This window comes from Palaemon carinicauda, chromosome 13 (assembly GCF_036898095.1).
Source record: "Palaemon carinicauda isolate YSFRI2023 chromosome 13, ASM3689809v2, whole genome shotgun sequence".
In the NCBI taxonomy this organism is placed as follows: domain Eukaryota; kingdom Metazoa; phylum Arthropoda; class Malacostraca; order Decapoda; family Palaemonidae; genus Palaemon; species Palaemon carinicauda.
Genome location: NC_090737.1, coordinates 28,340,263 through 28,361,101, shown reverse-complemented (window position 1 = coordinate 28,361,101; position 20,839 = coordinate 28,340,263). Strand labels below are relative to the sequence as shown.

At 34.2% G+C, this 20,839-nt stretch overlaps 1 protein-coding gene across 1 annotated transcript in view; it reads right to left on the bottom strand.

Annotated features, from left to right (window-relative positions):
- Wdr62 (WD repeat domain 62) overlaps positions 1-20,839 on the bottom strand; it is a 69,413-nt gene that overhangs the window by 47,907 nt on the left and 667 nt on the right. The window contains exons 2-6 of the mRNA XM_068385491.1: positions 7,762-7,977; positions 6,375-6,557; positions 5,964-6,124; positions 3,995-4,130; positions 2,609-2,809 (exon numbers count right to left, since the gene is read on the bottom strand). Coding sequence (XP_068241592.1) covers positions 2,609-2,809; positions 3,995-4,130; positions 5,964-6,124; positions 6,375-6,557; positions 7,762-7,926 — 846 coding nt within the window. The 5' untranslated portion in view covers positions 7,927-7,977. The remainder of the gene's footprint in view (positions 1-2,608; positions 2,810-3,994; positions 4,131-5,963; positions 6,125-6,374; positions 6,558-7,761; positions 7,978-20,839) is intronic.

The following is a 20,839-nucleotide window of genomic DNA, read 5'->3' as shown; positions in this document are numbered from 1 at the left end:
AACCGCAAAAGAGTAATCTAGAGTCCCAGCCTGTAAAACAATATACAGTACATTTCCTTATAGCTGAAACACAAATCATATACAGTAAAACATCTGAACATCTCATAACCATGCACTTTTAACCCTTTTACCCCCAGGCTATTTGGAACTTTCCAACCCTTAATCCCCAGGTATTTTTTTTCAAGCACATTTTGCAATATATATTTTTTAAATTGCTGTAACAGCCTTAATTTTCGTCATAGAGAGGTCAGGTTGGTCTCATTCTTTTGGAAAATGCCTGAAGTTTTTCATAAAATTATAAAAAATATGCAAAGACCAATGTAAATAGCAGTTTTTTGCAAGGACGTACCGATACGTCCAAGGGGGTAAAGGGATGAGTTTTGTGAAACGTACCAGTACGTCCATTGGGGGTAAAAGGGTTAATAACTTTAGATAACACATGCAAAGTACATTCATGCTTTTTCATGCATTTGAGGTATCTTCTAGTCAAAGAAATATACTATCAAAATAATGTAGGAAGAGCATCATGAGGTCTGCCTTCTAACAGTAAAGAATGAACTTTACTTCTTACTGGACTTCAATCATTTAGGTAAAACATGAAACAAGAACAATGATTTGTTCAAAGTACAAATTTCCTAGTTTGCTTTTTGATAACAAACTACTTTCTTTGTATGTTGTTAGAGTAACATGGTTTTATTTACTCAGAAAACACTTAGTTACTTACTACCAACTTTAAAAGACACATCTGAGTAACTATATATCAATCAGTTGTAAAACAAAATAAATTTAACTGAAATTTCTGTTTAATAAAAACTGCTAATGAACATGTGCATAGTAGTATAAGATTATAAATATCAATAAAAAATCGCATGCCAGCTATGCACCTGAAGCTTCAACATTAAAAAAGAGAGAGAGAGAGAGAGAGAGAGAGAGAGAGAGAGAGAGAGAGAGTGAGTTTTTGGTTATATCTTTCCCTTTGATAATCAAATCACATTTGATCATATTTGTGCCATTACAGACACGTAAAAATGGAAATGAAGAAAAATTTTACCCAAGCAAAATAGTAAATCTGTACAGTAAAAGGGTATATAAATGGGTATTAATATCCACAGAAGATTAACAAGTATCAATATCCCCAATCAAATCTGTCAAAAGTAACAATGAAAATACTTTCAATTAAAAAAATAAGCAAGTAGTTAGAGTTTACATAATATGGATGGCCTTGATTAGAACCTTTATAAATTGAATGGTATAACACAAAATCAATTTGGATTAATGGTTTTAATTTCGTACTGTAATTAAAGTAACCCTTTATACGATCATGAACATAAAATAAGATTTACCCTACCCAAAATGACAAGTCATAAAATAAATACTGTAATGAAAGAAAAGTCCATATAATAATAACTTCAACACCAACACTTTAACAGCTAGAGAGCATTGCCAAAATGTACAGTAATAGAAATTAAAGCTAAATAATTCATACTTTACGATGCCTTTTCACACAAATACACACATAAATGGAACAAACAAACAAAAATTGCAATACCACATCGGATTCCTGCAAAAGCATGAAGCATTGCAAGCGAAGAATACAGTTCGAAATCAAGATATTGTCTTTGGCGTAACATAAAGATGAAAAATGACTATTACTGTATACAGTATTTAAAAGATTATTGCATTAGAATGTTGTAAACTTTCCACAAGAGAGAGAGAGAGAGAGAGAGAGAGAGAGAGAGAGAGAGAGAGAGCTACAAATGGAACATAAAAGCCTTTTCTAAAACCCCATCAGTATTAAGGGGAGGGATGTGCCCACTAGTAATTGCTAGTGAAATAAGATTCCTTTCATTCTGTAAAAACCGCTTTAAAAGAAATTTTTTAATAATCTTAACAGGTTAGTGAAATTACAGTAGTGGAAAATAAACAAAAGGGAAGTTGAAGAACGAGGAAGTTGAAGAACGAAAGTAAATAACTTTCTGTATTGCCTTTAGTATACAGTACAGAAGGCCCTAAACTTACAAACACTGGACTTACAAATATTAGGAGATGCAAAAAAAATCCAAGTGAAATCATAAATCTCAGATATTATAGCAAAAGTTCATATACTGTAATAAAATAAATAAATACTGTAATAAATTAATATTATATCATTTATTACAGTATGCAAAAATTCATTTGTAAAATCTGATAATTATTTCATATGGAACAGGGCTGTTTGTTGACTTTTGTAGCTGGAAACGGTACACATGGAGTCAGGTTAGGCCTACCATTCGACTTACAAACAAGTTGAGGACCTTCAGTACTGTACTTTGCAAAACAAACTGAATGCTATAAGGTTCACTTTCCTAAACAAAATGAAACTAAACAATGCTAAATAAAAAAGGGCAAACATTATGCAATAGCTACTAAACAGGTTTAACAACACCAAACTAGATATCCTAATTTACTATAACATACTACTATTCTGGGACAGCATACAAAAGAACAAACTAAAAACAGTAAAGGGAAATTATAAGCTGCAGAGAAATATTAATAAAAGATTGAATCTTTCAGGATTATAAAGAGTTCACATTGTCATATAGCAAAAAAGTTATAAGAGACTGCTTACACTGCTGTAGATGTTCCTTTTGTATAACGTATTTCCTGGCATCGACTGGTTGATGTTCCATATTCGAATGGTGTCGTCCGAAGAACAAGTGATGAACGACCCCGGAGGCATCACACCTTTAAGAGCTTCCCCGTGGGTAGGATAGGTCTCAACTCCCCATATGCAAGCCGAATGATATAAGTAGGAATGGGATTTACCCACCTGAAAAGACAACAGTCTTATTAAATGAATGAATTTAAAACATTATTACTAATAAAAAGACAATACAAGTTGTGACTGCATGTAAAGTTCGTAGTTGACTATAATAATCTTCTTCCTTAAAAATGACAGATTTTTTCACGTCTTTTTTTTTAAATAAAACTTTACTAATTTACTGAAAAGGATGAAATAATCCTTTTACCTTCCTAAATATCTAACATGATATCCTAAACTAAACATATGATTAAGAAAAAAATTTTGTGAGATCCAAAAATTATAATTAAAAACACAGAAAACCTCAAATTCAATTCTTAAGGCTTACAATATGTAAAAGAGTACTGTACTACAATCTATATTTATATTAGAAAAAGTTACCTAAAGTACCCAGCAAATCTGTTAATATACAATAAAGTTTAGGCTATTACAAGACGACTGATGGCTAAAACATCCAAAATAGATCAGACGTTATTTTACATGACTGATAATTGCAAGTAACTAGTTAAAGATTAAAACTTAAAGGCATTTGGTTTCAGTTCCAGTATAATCTGAAGAGACAAGCACCAGAACGTCAGTCAGGTAATACCAACACCCCACTGTGGTACCCAACCACAGTAGTAACTTTCCCAGTAAACAACTTAAAACTCATAGCTCAGGCTAGGATCTATCTGACGCAATGCAATAGCAAGGCAAACGTGTTACTACTGTACTAGCCAGGAGGCTAGTATAGTAGTACTGTACTGTAGCTGAAATTAAATGAAAATCCATCATAATATTCAAGACAGAAATCTATTTTTAACAATATAAGATAACATAATTTAAACTTTTGATCATTTACACAAAAGTAAGTCCTCTTTGGCCGACTGAAGAGGGCCAGTGTACAAAAGGTTGAGAACTACAACCTAATTCAACTATTGTGTATTTTCATTGGTAACAGGTTACACTTATAAAATTTGTATTTCACCTGATATACAACCTGTTCTGCATCTGTATCACAACGTAGAATTACTTCAACAATATTCTACAAAAACCAGATAAAGGATGTACCCTTTGAAGTTAAATCATCATATTTCGTAAAATAAAAGCATCATCTAAATCACAAACCAGAGGAAAAAATTAATAACAATGGACAAAATAAGAATAGAAACAATAACACACTAAAATAACTAAAACATAAATAATGTTACGTACCCTTTTAATATCAGTTACATCCCACACATACATGGAATGATCATTGTACACAGCCGTCACCTTATGGTTGTTTTCATCGTAGGACACGGCAATAGTATCAGGATACTTGGCATTGTTTGGATGGGCTGCCATGTGACTGCACAAGAAAAATTGGTCAGACCTTAATGAGGGCACTCCGAAAAAGTTAGAAAAACACCAGTGCTCATTAACCATTAGTGACAAAAAATTATGGTATTAGATGAAAAATTAACTCCTATGGTAAAATCACACTATTGTTAGACTCATGAAAACATCAGGTAAGAAAAAGCTTAGGTATGAGCACATCAAAATAATAGTACAAAAACCAGAAGGGGTCTGTGTCAACTAGTGCATGTTGTGAGAGAGAGAGAGAGAGAGAGAGAGAGAGAGAGAGAGAGAGAGAGAGAGAGAGAGAGAGAGAGAGAGAGATAATAAAATATGCCCCTGTACTCTTTAGGTCTACACAGTACCTATGGAAGATGATAACTTCTTTGAAATGCAAAAGGTCTTTGGAACGGGGAGTGGCAATACCCACCGAAAGCCCAGGCACATAGAAGAGAAAAACTAAAGGAAACTGACAAAATATTCATTCTGGCAGAGAAGAGAGACCTGCATTTTGAAGAACGGATGGTCTTGAGAATCGGGGAAAGGAACATTGCTGAGATCGAGTTGAAGGCCATCGCATAACTCAAGAGTAACAACACTTGCATGGTTATTCAAGAATATGTTTGTAAAGACTGAGGAGACCTGAGCCTAAATCTGGAGGACAATAATGATCTATTTCTTTTGGTGGGATTGGCTAAAAAATTATCTAGTAAAAAATAGTAGTTCGACGAGAAATAATGAAAGGGGGTGTTGGCATGCAGAAGTTAAGGAATATAACAATAAAATCTATCAGTGAACTCTAAGACAAATGTGACCACGCAACCAGAAGACAAGTGAATGCACATGGAACACATGATAACCTATGTACAGTAAAGTGAGCAAATGTGTGACAGTGAACACCTACTTCTATTGTATGCCTAAAATGATAGAAGACTACCTCCTTTAGATGAATACAGTTGTACTCAACAGGTTGGATAAATGCACAAGAGCATGGCTGTTGTATAATTTAACTGGATGTGGATGCCTGAATAGATGGATAAAGTATGTGTAAATAACCCCAGATGAAACTTTCATGTACAGCTGAACACAGGAATTCCTAGTACACCTTGCTCTGAGGATATGGACATTCCCACACCCTTACTTCAGCATCAATGACCACTGATGTTATGATGGCAGATAATTACAAATCATTCATTCACACTGTTACTGCGTTGCAAGTTACCAAACTGATCCTGTAAGGAGAGGTGGCAGAAATGGTGGATGGGGGTTATATACAAGAACTCTCTGTGGTGCTCTTCCTCAGAGCAAGGTGTACCAGAAATTCCTATGTCCAATTATACAAGATGAAAACATAATGTATGATGGAACCATGTCTCATTAAAATTTCATTAAGTGGAAAAGTTTTGTTTTCAAAATGAATTAGAGTTCAGAATAACATTAGAATAGTACTGTATATACATTATATGTACAACAAATTACTATAATAGTTCAAAAAATGTTCATGATGAGAAAAAATAGAGAACATGTGCTCTACTCTGTTTTGTGAGATATAGTTAGGTTATAGCAATCACTGCGATGAAAAACTATAAGCAATCAGTTCCAACACAAAAATAGGCAATATAACAGCAACCACTATGTTAGGACTAAAAATCTCCCCTATTTTATCTCTAAATGCATTTAGTTTAGAAAAGGGAAGATGCTATTTAAAAGTGCAGGTATAAAAGCTGCAATATTAATGCCACAAATCGACATTTCTTATGGTCTGAAGATAATGCTTTGAACAGAAAATAAGTTAAAAGGAGAAAACACACTAAACTAATTAGTGAATAGAGGACATTACTCATACCTGATAGTTAGCCCTTTGGAAACATCTACACCAAGGTAGTGCGTTCTTGGCAGGGTGGTAACGAACTGGAGGTTATGGGGACTGAAGCACCTCACGATTCCCTCTGCACAGCCGACAAATATGTATTCGTCACCGGAAACCAAACAGTTGGCGCTTGTTGTCTGTACGTAATAAACAAAGAACACACTAAAGAACACAGAAAAAAAGCTAAAACACTTAAGGTATTAACAAATTAACATATGAAGGTGGAATTTGGATAATTGATGACAGTATATTTAAAAATATTACAATACACTACATGCTGAAGAAAATAATCCTTCATTATAAGAAAAAATAACCACTTGGAAGGAAGGTTAACCTTTCTGTACCAGAGAGAGGGAGAGAGAGAGAGAGAGAGAGAGAGAGACTTACCCTCAGTTCCACCCACTTATCCAAAAGCCTCCTGTTATTAAATTCACACAGAAGACCCGACTTGGTGATGGCAAAGGTAGAGTCGCCCATTTCCCCTCTGCCGCACGCAACATCACAGAAGTAGTTGTTCCGCTGCTCTCCAAGGATTGCAGACCTACCAGTGAGGGGCACTGGCTCTTTGAACTGATAGTGAAGAAATAATAATAAATGTCATTCATAATTCTTATCTTGAAAATTATGGCTGAGGACTATGAAGGGTGATGAAGGAGATGAAGAATGGAGAAGTATTCAATTTAAAGCTCAGGATAGAGACGACTGGCGAAATCTATCTGAGGCCCTTTGTGTCAATAGGCATAGGAGGAGATGATGATAATGATGATGATGTTAACAAAATATTGTATCAACTGAATTTTGGTATCAAATACAGGGAATACAATGACTGTCTCAAAGGTACTTATGCTTCTGAAGGCACTAATTTAGAATGATCTGTGAGACCAAATAATTTAGATTCTTCACTTAATTATTCAATTTTTTTTTTCAATTAACAACTTAGAAAATATCTTTCCAACTGATTTAGATCAGTTATGGATATTCTTCCCAGCTCAGAACATCTAAAATAGTACAAACAAAGGCCCTTCTCTCTTATCAGTTTCTCTAAAAGGCAGAAAATCCAAATTTTAACATCATAAAATCCATCATTTTGGCAATGCTCTACGTCTTTTAAAGGGAGAAAGGCCTGGAAAATGATGATTAGTTAAATACTATTCATCATATTACGATAAGTATTAGTACAGAAGTTTTCATTTGGTCTGTAACTTCAAAATTTATCTTTCATAATCAGTTAAATCAAATAATGAGGGAACCAAGGGATGCATTTCCCCACAATACATAATAATAGTTACCATATATATATATATATATATATATATATATATATATATATATATATATAGATATAATGCTTAGACCAATAACAATCGTTCATGTGATAGTGAAATCTAAGTATAAATTAACAAAATATTTTTGTTTTGTTTTAGGGAGCAAAATACTATACAGTATTGATATTAATAAAATTAGAATAAGTCCAAAGATATATATATATATATATATATATATATATATATATATATATATACACACACATATAACATATATAAGCCTTGCCTATTACTGTGAATTATTTCTACCATTTTAAAATTAGAACAATTAAAAATTTATATAATTTAAAAACCTATGCTACGCATTCAAGCTAAAATATCAAATTTTCACATACTTATGGATAAATGCTTCTATTAGTCAAATGAGCAATTAGTTTCAGCAACAAGTAATAAAAATAATAATAATAATAATAATAACAATAATAATAATAATCACAATAAACACTGACCTTAGCACCACGTGCAACTTCAAGATACCAGAACTTGACATGGCGATTGCCAACCGTGACGAAATAGGATCCATTTTCGGCAAAACTGATGGCCTTAACTTTACTGGAAAACTTGTTGGAAGCCACTTTGATGCCCCCTCGCCAGTCCCACACATTCACGATCATGTCGTGCTGGGAGCCCACTGACACCACGTACTTCTGGGTCGGGGAAAATGCCTGCAATGGTAAAAGGCAGATTACATACACTGTGGTAATAAAAGAAAAATATTAATTCTATATACTCACTCAAGTTCTTAAAATTATCTACTTTGATTGTTTATTACTTTTCTTGTAGTTTGTTTATCTCCTTGTTTCCTTTCCCCACTGGGCTATTTTTCCCTGTTGGAGCCCTTGGGTTTATAGCATCCTGATTTTCCAAGTAGGACTATAGCTTAGCTTGTAATAATAATAATAATAATAATAATAATAATAATAATAATAATAATAATAATAATAATAATAAATCAATGGTGGTTAATAATAATAATAATAATAATAATAATAATAATAATAATAATAATAATAATAATAATAATAAAGTACAGAATGTATGGGTATAGGTACAATACCTGAAATGATAAAAGTTAGATTACATACACTGTGGTCAAAAAGAACAATATACATTCAGTATATTCACCCCTGTGATTAAATAAATGTAATTATACATAAAATACATACATGTGATTTGCCACTGTGTATAAATCAATACATGCATTGTACATTATTTGGCAACGTGTACAAATATACAACTCATGTAAAAAAATATAAATTCTATATATTCACTCTGCGATTAAGTACAGAATGTATGGATATACATACAATTATAAATAAAAAAAACAGTTGTATACTATTTATAATTGTGTTTAATATACAACTCATAACCCATATCTATACACTATGTATTCCCATGTACCGCATGTATCCATATATAATCATTTTTATCATGGAAGAACAAAATGTTGTTATCCTACAATCCATGTTAAATTTTTCATAATAAATTAACTGTTCCACTTAAACTTATAATTAACATTGTTGAAGATTTTCATTATTTCTGCACAGATTACTCGTTTAAATGCTTTTACACTGGCTGCCTATTAAAGGTAGAATAAAGTTCAAGATACGTGCAATATCTCAAGTTATCAGAACCGGTCGTCCAAAATATCTAAGCGAATCACTACGCATCGTGCAACCAACGAATCGTGTAGACACGAGAATAGTTACAAATGGGTTTAAATGATTGGAGCCAAGATGTATGTCTACTGAAAGTTCTAGAGCTTTCAAATATGCTGCCCCAAGACCATACAAGAAGCTCCCACTGGACATACGAAAGACTGAAGATATTAAGGCTTTCAAAAAGAAACGTTAGACTTTATTGCTTTTTAAGTGCTTTGATATTGTGGAATTGACAATAAATACGCAACACGATGTGTGATACGCAACGCGAAATACCTAGGAGTGTATTATTATTATTATTATTATTATTATTATTATTATTATTACTATTATTATTATTCTTATTATCATTATTACTAGCTAAGCTACAACCCTAGTTGGAGAAGCAAGATGCTATGAGCCCAAGGGCCCCCACTGAAAAAAAAAGCCCAGTGAGGAAAGGAAACAAGGAAATAAACTGATCTTGTAGGTCCTGTAGTGAGTAGGGTTCCCCTGAGTGATACTACCAGGAAAGCAGCCTTTAAAAGTAAAGCAAGGTAAAAGTAAAACTTTCCCTTTGTCTCAGGATTAGACGAAGATCTAACATGATGATGACGCAATGCCAACTATGAATGAGCTGTTAAACTATGACAGTATCAGTATAGAAATAAAGATTAAACTAAGACCTAAAATTATGACGACGCAATGCCACCCATGAATGACCTGTTAAACTTTGATATTATCAATATAGTAGTAAGTTTCTATCTATATTTTCCCTTTGCATATGTGCGAATTTATATCTGCAAGCACGTGGGTTTCAATACTTACAAATTGCCCCTCTCCTAATAAGAAGAAAGACCCATGTTAACAAAATCTTACTAAACCTAATGACAGGTTCAATACAGACTTTTACTAAGTGTAAAGACAGGCTAAGGACACATTTTCTCAAAGCATAATATTAGGTTGAGGTTTGAGTTCCCTAAAGCTGATGCCATATACAGAGCTGTATTCATGAACACACAAACAGCAAACAGTGCATTCTTATACAGTATATGTCACACCATAAAAATATTTTAATTTTATTTCTTGTGGGTCTCTTGTTACCATTTTAAAGGCAGCTGTTTGGCTTGCCTTAAATATCAGTCTTCTTAATTAGGATTTTTATGGGTATGAAAGTGTAAGTTAGAAAAAAAAATATGTATATATATATATATATATGTATATATATATATATATATATATATATATATATATATATATATATATATATATATATATATACACACATACACACACACAAATATATATATATATATATATATATATATATATATATATATATATATATATATATATATATATATATATATATCACAAACTTTCAGATCTCTAATATCTCAAAAAGTAAAAAGTAGAGAGAGAGAGAGAGAGAGAGAGAGAGAGAGAGAGAGAGAGAGAGAGAGAGAGAGAGAGAGAGAGAGAGAGAGAGAGAGAGCGAGCAATCATAGTTTTCAAACCTCCGCTAATGAAGATTGTCAACATCTGACTTAAGTCTATGGACCAAGCTTTCCCTCTTTCATATGTTGACCGCAAAGATCTGCTGTATAATAATAATAATAATAATAATAATAATAATAATAATAATAATAATAATAATAATAATAATAATAACCAGAATCGTGATCTTGATCCAAATCAACTCAAAATTTCAATGAATTCTTCAGGATCATATGAGTAATACCTATCTTATTAAAATTTTTGGAAAATGCGACAGGAAGTTTTGACGTAATTCTGCTAACAGATAAATAATTAAATGAAGGCAGGTGATTTTATAACCTATTTGGATGAGGTAATACATGCTCAATCAAAAAGAAACATTTTGACCTAATGTAAAATAAATTAATCAAAATTTATCTAATTCACTGAAATAGGCTGGTTACAAAACAGATCATTCCTTTTTTAGTCTTTGTATTTCTCAAATCATAGATTTACAACGAAAACTGTAGACTGGCGTCACAGAAACTATGGTTATCAATGCTATGATTTCGAAGGTATCACTCCATAATAAGCACAACACACGAACATTAAAGAAATAATGAATATTTTCATAAATATGCCAAATTCATAAGAAATAGGAATGGAATTGTAATAAGCATCCGATAGAGAAATCAAAATAGTAATCATAATAATTTCAAGAACTTAATTATATGAAATAAATCGCAATAAACAAATTGCACAACGCGCAGATCTTAAGCCTTGATCTCAAGTCTAGATATCAACAACCGGAGATTGCAAATGTTGAATCCGTTTAGAAAGTTCTTTTTCTATTGATGTAAATAAACATTTCAATCAATTATTATGAATTATTATTCTTATTATTACAAGATATGCCTAATAGGGCAGTGGCTTAGTTAGTAATAGAAGCAAAAACAACAAGAATAACAACAACAACAACAACAACAACAATAATAATAATAATAATGATAATAATAATAATAATAATAATAATAATAATAATAATAATAATAATAATAATAATAATAATAATAATAATAATAATAATAGATCACTAGAAGCCAAAGAACTCTAAAAAAAGAAATCATGAAAGGTAGTCCACTTAAGAAAAGCAATAGAGATGTAAACATGAAAAACATACATGAAAAAAAAAATTCTGCAACAACTCAAAATTTGCTGTAATTTTAAACTGCAAAGGATAGAAAAATAATTCTTAACTTCATAATCGACACAGGTACGAGTTGCCTACTCAACAGAATAATTAAACCATAAAGGATGGAAAGACAATTCTTAACTTTATTGTCGAAACAGTTGTGAGATACCAGTATTACTACCTACAGTAGAAAGTAAATATGAAGGAAAAATTCCCAAACCCTCCAAAATTCTGGCAAATTCTGGCCTCTAGACGACCGCTGTTTCTTCCGCTATCTGGTCAAGTGGCTATTTGGCTATTATGCGGTATCAATAATGGTCTAAAATTTGCGACTTAATGTTTATTTCCGCCCACGGCGTTCGGTGACTGTGGACCGAAACGTAACATTGGATAATTCCAAGATTGTAACTGCGTAGCGGTCTGCCAAAATTCTGTAAGGTCAAAAGAAAACTTCCAGAACATTTACTGTTCACTTCATCAAATCTCCCTTTCTGAGTAGGAATACCTTAACGTGGTGAAAAGGGTTAACGTATCACCATGATCAGCAAAGCTTTAATAGTCAGGGACACACATACTAGGTTGGTTAGCTGTGAGCGATCAGAGGAAAATCTCCCACCATCAATCAATCCGCACTGGTCAGTGTGGTGATAACTGGCCAAACCCCAGACGTGAATTGGTATGTCTGAGTTCTTTGTCCTGCAGTGGACTAGAAACGGCTGCATTTATGGGGATTATCTTGTAATCTCAGGAGATATCACTTACAGATTAAAAGTATTCGCAGAGTTTCATTTTGTTGACAGGGGCAGTTAGGAAAATATAGTAAAAATAGACGAATATTCAATATAATTCGGCTTAAAATATCGTTGCCAAAAAGTTATTTGGCAGGACTCAAGCAAGTCTTTCTTCTCAAAAATCATAAAAGAATAATAATACTTAATAATATGTCAATTATTATGTAATTCACTAATCATGTTTATCGCCAGAATTGAAAAAAGCTAAAGTGCGTCTCATGAAAAATAAAAAAATAATACGCAATGTTTATTATCTAATTCCCTAATCATGTTTATAGCCAGAATAAAAATAAATAACAGTGTATTTGGTAAAAAAAAAAAAGGTCAAAAAAGGTTATCTAAGAGAAATGAAAAACATTTTAGACCCGCAACTAAGACTCGGGCGCACCCTGCCCCAGCCATGACTAAAGATACGTTTTTGCGGCCTCGTTGAAATTCCTATGAAAAACTACTTCAAGCAAGTTGTAGCTTTTCCCGGGGATACTTAAACGCAACAAAAACACGATGGCAAACCAATTGGCCAATTACAAAGACACAAACAGAGAGTCACTAAGGAAAAAGATAAGTTCCTAGTAGTTTCAGATTCTGCAGAGAGAGAGAGAGAGAGAGAGAGAGAGAGAGAATATACTGTATATCTCTCCAAAACTTTACAACCGCATTCTCTCTCTCTCTCTCTCTCTCTCTCTCTCTCTCTCTCTCTCTACAAGTATAGAGAGGCACTAAGAAAATAAACAATTCTTAGTAGTCTCAGACTCTGCAAATGCCCAATAGACCTTAACAACCCAACCTTCTCTCTCTCTCTCTCTCTCTCTCTCTCTCTCTCACACAATCATTTTGGGGAGGGGCCAAGAGCTAATATTGATAGGGCCTCTCAAAGATAAAGGCTGAGGAGGAGCGTGGGGGAACCAGTCCGAGGTGCGCAGTCGCAGTCCGTCCAAATCTCTCCATCAGAGGCAAAAGCAATCCTTGGTGTGTCGCCGACAGTAATCGTCCAAGTACACACAATTCATTGCCTGATGCATGCATAATTAACATTCTCTCTCTCTCTCTCTCTCTCTCTCTCTCTCTCTACAAGTATAGAGAGACACTAAAAAATAAATAATTTCCTAGTAGATTTTCAGTCTGTAGATACCCCAATTAACCTAAACAAACACTCTCTCTCTCTCTCTCTCTCTCTCTCTCTCTCTCTCTCTCCAGTTTCTCAGTTTTGATTCCACACCCTTAAACCCCACCCCCCCAAAAGGTGCACCAATAAATATGGAATAAATTACAGTGATAATGACACGTAGCATTGTAATTGGTATAGTAAATTATTATCGTTTTAATATGCTTTCTAGCGTTGCAATTGACCGAGTCTATTTTAAATTGGATAACTCGAGGGAGGCCCGGGGGGAGGAGCACGATATCAAACAAGAGCAGTCATCATCTCCGTTCAAACGGGGACCTTAGCTATTTGTGGGATTTAAATAAAGGGCGTGTATAAAGGAGTTGAATGTCTGTGACTAATCTTTTTTAACCATAAGGGACAAGTGACGACATTTGGCAATGATTTATGATCTATAAGTTCTTTATGGCAAAATAAATGTTGATTATAGGCCCTCCCATCTTTTGACGAGGAGATTCCAGCTGTGTGTGTGTGTGTGTGTGTTAGAGAGAGAGAGAGAGAGAGAGAGAGAGAGAGAGAGAGAGAGAATTATAAATATCCCATAAGACACTATAAGAAATCAATATCTATTAAGAACAGCAGGGACAAACTGTACATAACCTGTATTGCTGCGTAAAAAAACTGCATGCGTTCCGTGCGGTTTATTCAGTACAATTACACAAACGACTCAAATTTACTAAATTCAATTACACAAACAATTAAAATATACTAAATTTAATTATACAAATAAGTCAAACTTACTTGTCTTGATAATCTATCCATAATATTAGTCGATCTACTATGTACCTAATATAATATACAGTTTCTTTTAGCAATGTTTCCATACTGAACATCAACACTTTTAAACATTGCTTCCATCATCTTTACCCAAACATTATTCCAGGTTTATGTTGCAACATAACTTTTCCCTTCACTCAAATTTCTCAACAAACCCTTGAGTTTCAAACCTTCCTTCAGCCCATAATGTTCTACCCCTATCAATCCTTCTAGAATCTGTCTTCATTTATCAATCAAAATCCTACCATACACCTCACCCAGGTCAGAAGCCACTCCATCAAAATCATCCTAATGATACTGTAGCTGTGATTCCTTCAGAAGGCCACTGCCTGAGTTGTTGCATTTTTTACATTAATTTCGTTATTAAATGATTCAAACGAAAATGCCCCGTCACTTCCCCTCTAATCAATCTTTTCTTCAACCATTAAGAAGGTTTTTTATGGCTTCTTTCCCATTGGCTTCACAGATGATTGATTCCAAAGATAGTGATCTTGTATCAACCATTTTCTATTAATATTATTTGGTAAGCTACAAGCTTGGTTGGAAAAACAGAATGCTATAAGCATAAGGGCTCCAACAGGGAAAAATAGCCCAGTAAGGAAAGGAGATATGAAAATAGATAGAGCTCTAACCCAAGACAAAGGAAGCACATGTTATAGAGACTATGACACTACCCAAGATTAGAGAACAATGGTTTTATTTTAGTGTCCTTCTCCTAGAAGAGCTGCTTACCATAGTTACAGAGTCTCTTCGGCCCTTACCAAGTGGAAAGTAACTACTGGACAGTTACAGTGCAGTATTAACCACGAGTGAAAAATAATTTTTTCAGTTACCTCAGTGATGTCAGATGTATGAGGAAAGGTGAATATGTAAAGAATAAGGCATAGGTAGTAGGTTGACCAGGGCACCAGCCACCCGTCGAGCTACTACCACTCGAGAGTTATGGGGTCCTTTTAGACTGGCCAGACAGTACTACATAGGATCCTTCTCTCTGGTTACGGTTCATTTTCATTTGCCTACACATACACCGAATAGTCTGGCCTATTCTTTACACATTCTCCTCTGTCCTCATACACCTGACAACACTGATTACAAAACAATTCTTCTTCACCCAAGGGGTTAACTACTGTACTCTAATCGTTCAGTGGCTACTTTCCTCTTGGTAAAGGTAAAAGAGACTCTTTAGCTATGGTAAGCAGCTCTTCTAGGAGAAGGATACTCCAAAATAAACCATTGTTTTCTAGTCTTGGATAGTGCCATAGCCTCTGTACCATGGTCTTCCACTGTCTTGGGTTAGAGTTCTCTTGCTTGAGGGTTCACTCGGGCACACTTTGATCTGATTTTTCTTTCTCTTATTTAGTTAAAGTTTTTGTAGTTTATATAGGAAATTTTTATTTATTGTTACTGTTTTTAAGATATTTTATTTTTCCTTGTTTCCTTTCCTCACTGGGCTATTTTCCCTTGGCTTATAGCATCCTGCTTTTCCAACAAGGGTTGTCGTTTAGCAAGTAATAATAATAATAATAATAATAATAATAATAATAATAATAATAATAATAATAATAATAATAATATTCGGTGTATGTGCAGGCAAAGGAAATATATTGAAATCCTTTAAACAAGGCATATGAAATCCACACGTCAGGAAATCTTCAGTCGATTCTATGCTAATCATTGATCATGTCTTAGTGGCGGCTTCAATAAATGTCCACCAGGACAAACTGTCAGGATTTGTCAAAAGTCTAAAGAAAAGTCCTCAAAACAAACTGTCAAGATTTGTCCAAAGTCTAAAGTAAAATCCTCCAGACAAACTCAAAATTTGCCCAAATTCTAAAGAGAAGTCCTCCAGACAAACTGTCAAGATTTGTCCAAAGTCTACAGAGAAGTCCTCAAGACAACTTGCCATTTGTCCAAAGCCTAAAGAAAAGTCCTCAAGACAACCTGCCAAGATTTGTCCAAAGACTGAAGACTAAGTCCTTCAGACAAACTGGTTCTTAGCTGTATCCTGGTGCTGGTTCTCCTTCTCCATGCTAGTAATTCTGTCAAGCAATTTCGACCGGGGAAATTACCATAATGGATTTACCCTAAAAAGGAACCACCATTAAACACATTCAACCGGATTCTCAGACAAATCGCTTGCATACGCAAATTTCCAATTATGAAATGGAAATTCTTTGGGTCTCGCTTGGTTACATGAAAAAAAAAAAGGGGGGGGGGGTGATTTCATGTCCTTGATCTTAACACGCTTCTAAGCTTTTTTCTACTGTATACAATTGAGCGTGCACGCACGCGCACACACACATATACATATACTGTATATATATATATATATATATACTGCATATATGTATAATATATATATATATATATAGAGAGAGAGAGAGAGAGAGAGAGAGAGAGAGAATTACTTTTCTAGTAAATAGACCAACAGGAAAAATATCTCCCACACTTATATCCCTCCTCACATACGAAACAAGAACACCTATGGAAACTCAAAGACTAATCTATGGTGACCCCCTGTACAAAACATCCACTACAAAAGCGAAACATTTTCATGGAAAAAAAGGTGGTTCAAGCAACATTCCGGTCAAGAAAAGAGATACGAATCTGTTCCTTATTATTATTATTATTATTATTATTATTATTATTATTATTATTATTATTATTATTATTATTATTATTATTATTATTATTATTATTACTAGCTAAGCTACAACCCTATTTGGAAAAGCAGAATACTATAAGCCCAAAGGCTCCAACAGGGAAAAATAGCTCATTGTGGAAACGATATAAGGAAATTAACAAACTACAAGAGAAGTAATGAACAATATAAAATGTTTTAAGAACAGCAATAAAATTAAAATAGATCTTTCCTATATAAACTGTAAAAACTTGAAATAACAAGATATAAGACAGAAAAGCTTACCCGGATGTACCCTCAAGCAAGAGAACTCTAACCCAAGACAGTGGAAGACCACGGTGCAGAGGCTATGACACTGCCCAAGACTAGAGAATAGTGGTTTGATTTTGGAGTGCCCTTCTCCTACAAGAGCTGCTTTATCACAGCTAAAGAATCTCTTCTACCCTTATTGTTTGTGAAGAAGTTTACAACTCAGGACAAACATGGCTATCAAAGCATCTGTGCATTATTTTGGAGACCACCCAGATAAAAATAAATCTACATTCACATCCCACAATCATTTGTAATGCGATGTATATTAGCACATTCTCCTCTTGAAAATTCAAAGGGCTAAGTGATATAAAAATGCTGATTCCAGAAAAAAAAATATAACAAGTATTTTGCAAATGAAATTACCATTTTTCCCTGGCAAGTACAATAGTTAATAAAAATAAATCTACATTCACATCCCAAAATCATTTGTAATGCGATGTATAATAGCACATTCTCCTCTTGGAAATTCAAAGGGCTAAGTGATATAAAAATGCTGATTCCAGAAAAAAAATATAACAAGTATTTTGCAAATGAAATTACCATTTTTTCCCTGGTAAGTACAATAGTTAATAAAAATAAATCTACGTTCCCATCCCACCGTCATTTGTGATACGATGCATATTCCCACATTCTTCTTTTGCAAATTCAAAGGGGTAAGTGATATGAAAAATGCTGATTCCAGAAATAAAATTAAAAATATATAATACAAGTATTCTGCATATGAAATTACTCTTTTCCCTAGCAAGTACAATAGTTGAATGCTTTTAAAATTGAAGGGATATGAGATAAAGAAGGAAATCCTGTAAAAGAGGATACTATACGGTAAATAAAAGGAGAGGCCACACTATGGGGCTCTATACTATATACTAACTAAAACTCAAGGCCGTACTACGGGGCTCTACTCGTAGCCACATATTCTCGGTGGCTACGCTCTACTTCAGTCTTCTTATAGGTTAAATCTTTATATTTTCAAAACACATGAACACAAACGAAACCCTACTTTATATGTTAATGAAAAGGTAATCTGTATTAGTAAAAACGCTGTACAACCCCAGAGGGAATCGTCAGATTTGACGTGAATATGATGGAGTTACAAGACTGATCAACCTCTATCAGACAAGTATGGTACGGGAGGCTGACTGACTGCCAATTATCCATTCTAGGTTAAATACTAATATACGGGCATCATGATTATGGCGGGTACAGTAAATAATAGAAGGATGTAATAGCTATAATCAGGAATAAAATACACTTTCAACATCTATCAAGCCTTGAATGCTGAGATTATACAAATAATACGATATAATATCTGAACGTATAAAAATACATAATCAACATCTGCCAAGCCTTGAATGTTAAGATTCTGTAAATAAGAATGTAACAGTTATACTAAAGTATGAAAAATACACAAACAATAGCTGTCAAGCCCTGAATGTTGTGATTCAACATTCTTCCAAACTTGAAGACTGGATCAAGGGATATTCTCAAGAGGTAATCTTGCAACATTTATCATTCGAAGTAATCCGATCACTTAGTCGATGTCAGCGCTATCATAAAAGTAACCAAATGGGATTAGCTCCATACACAAAGTATTCCCTTTCTGAGGAAACAGAAAATATGGGGGGCAAGGATAAGAACGACTCTGGGGCACGTGCTATCTAAGTTACATGCCAATCCCCCTTTTTTTTTTTTTTTTCCCTTTTTTTTAATCACTTCTATTTTCTATAAATAACATTTTAATGCATATTTTGTAAATTCCTCCTGACTTATGAAAATTACTCCTATTTTTTTGCGAACCAATTTTTAAAGCAAACTATTGCTTTTGTAAATCCCTCCAAATTTGTGCAAATCATTCCTCCTTTTTTTTTGCGAATCACATTTATTTAATGCAAACTACTGTTTATGTAACTCCCTTTAATTTTTTTTTTTTTGCAAATCTATCCCAATTTTTTCAAGTGCCACCTACATTTTACAGTATCTTCCAATATTTTGGTAAATATCAAGAAGTCTCCTCTCCAACCAGTAGCTTTTTATCAGTTGGATAACAAAAAGTCTCTTAGCGAAATTTGCTCTTATAGCAACAAACGGTTTTGGAAGATCTTCTCAGCGAATAAAAAAGAGGGAGGTCAAACTAGGGAGGGTATTTGCCCCTAGGGTTTTCATGTTGAAGATTCTACATCTATAAGTAATTCGATCATTTTCATCCGATGAATCACACAGTGGAGGAGGAGTAGTGGGGGAGGGAGGTAAGGAAGGGGAGAGAGTAGTGAGGGAGGGGTAAGGAAATGGGGAGAGAGTAGTGAGGGGGGGGTAAAGAAGGGGAGAGTGTAGTGAGGGAGGGGTAAGGAAGGGGAGAGTGTAGTGAGGGAGGGGTAAGGAAGGGGGAGAGTGTAGTGAGGGAGGGAGGTAAGGAAGGGGAGAGCGTAGTGAGGGAGGGAGGTAAGGAAGGGGGAGAGAGTAGTGAGGGAGGGGTAAAGAAGGGGAGAGTGTAGTGAGGGAGGGGTAAGGAAGAGGGAGAGTGTAGTGAGGGAGGGGTAAGGAAGAGGGAGAGTGTAGTGAGGGAGGGAGGTAAGGAAGGGGAGAATGTAGTGAAGGAGGGGTAAGAAAGGGGAGGTACAGTGAAGGAGGGGAGTAAAGAAGGAAGAGGAAAAGTGAGGGAGGGGGGTAAGGAATGAAGAGGTGTAGCTAGGGAGGGGGATAAGCGTAGGTGAGGAAGGAGGAATAAGGCGAGAGGAGAAGTTAGGGAGGGAGATATGGATTGGGGAGTAGGCGTAGTGAGGGAGAGGGATAAGGAAGGGGAGGGGATATTGTCAGGGAGGGGGGAGTGTGGTTAGATACATGGCAGAATACCAAAAAGGGGCAGAGTAACAAGGGTAGGATAAACCAACACTTTGGTCTGATGCAAAGCTCCTTCTATTCTGCTGATTCACAGACTAGCCTTGTATAGCTATGAACAAACGATAGAGGGAGACTAATAATAAGCTCCTATTATCTCTCTCTCTTTCTCTTTCACACGTGTATATATATATATACATATATTATATATATGTGTGTATGCGTGTGTGCATAAAACTCGCACGGAAACGTGATGCTCAGATGAAAAGAACAACAAGGAAATTGAAAACAGTGAATCCTGACTAGGTTTCGTCTTACTTCTTCAAGAGGACTCTTGAAGAACTAAGACGAAAATAATCAGGTTTCACTTTATATCTACATTTTCCTGTGGATCTTTTGGCAATATATATATATATATATATATATATATATATATATATATTATATATATATAATATATATTATTATATATATATATATATATATATATATATATATATATATATATATATATATATATATATATATATATATATACTGTGTATACACATACATGCATAGACATATTAGTAAAAACATATCTAAACAAGAAATATTACGAGAGAGAGAGAGAGAGAGAGAGAGAGAGTGAGAGAGAGAGAGAGAGAGAGAGAGAGAGAGAGAGAGAGAGTCTTACAATATATTTCTGAATGTCTGGT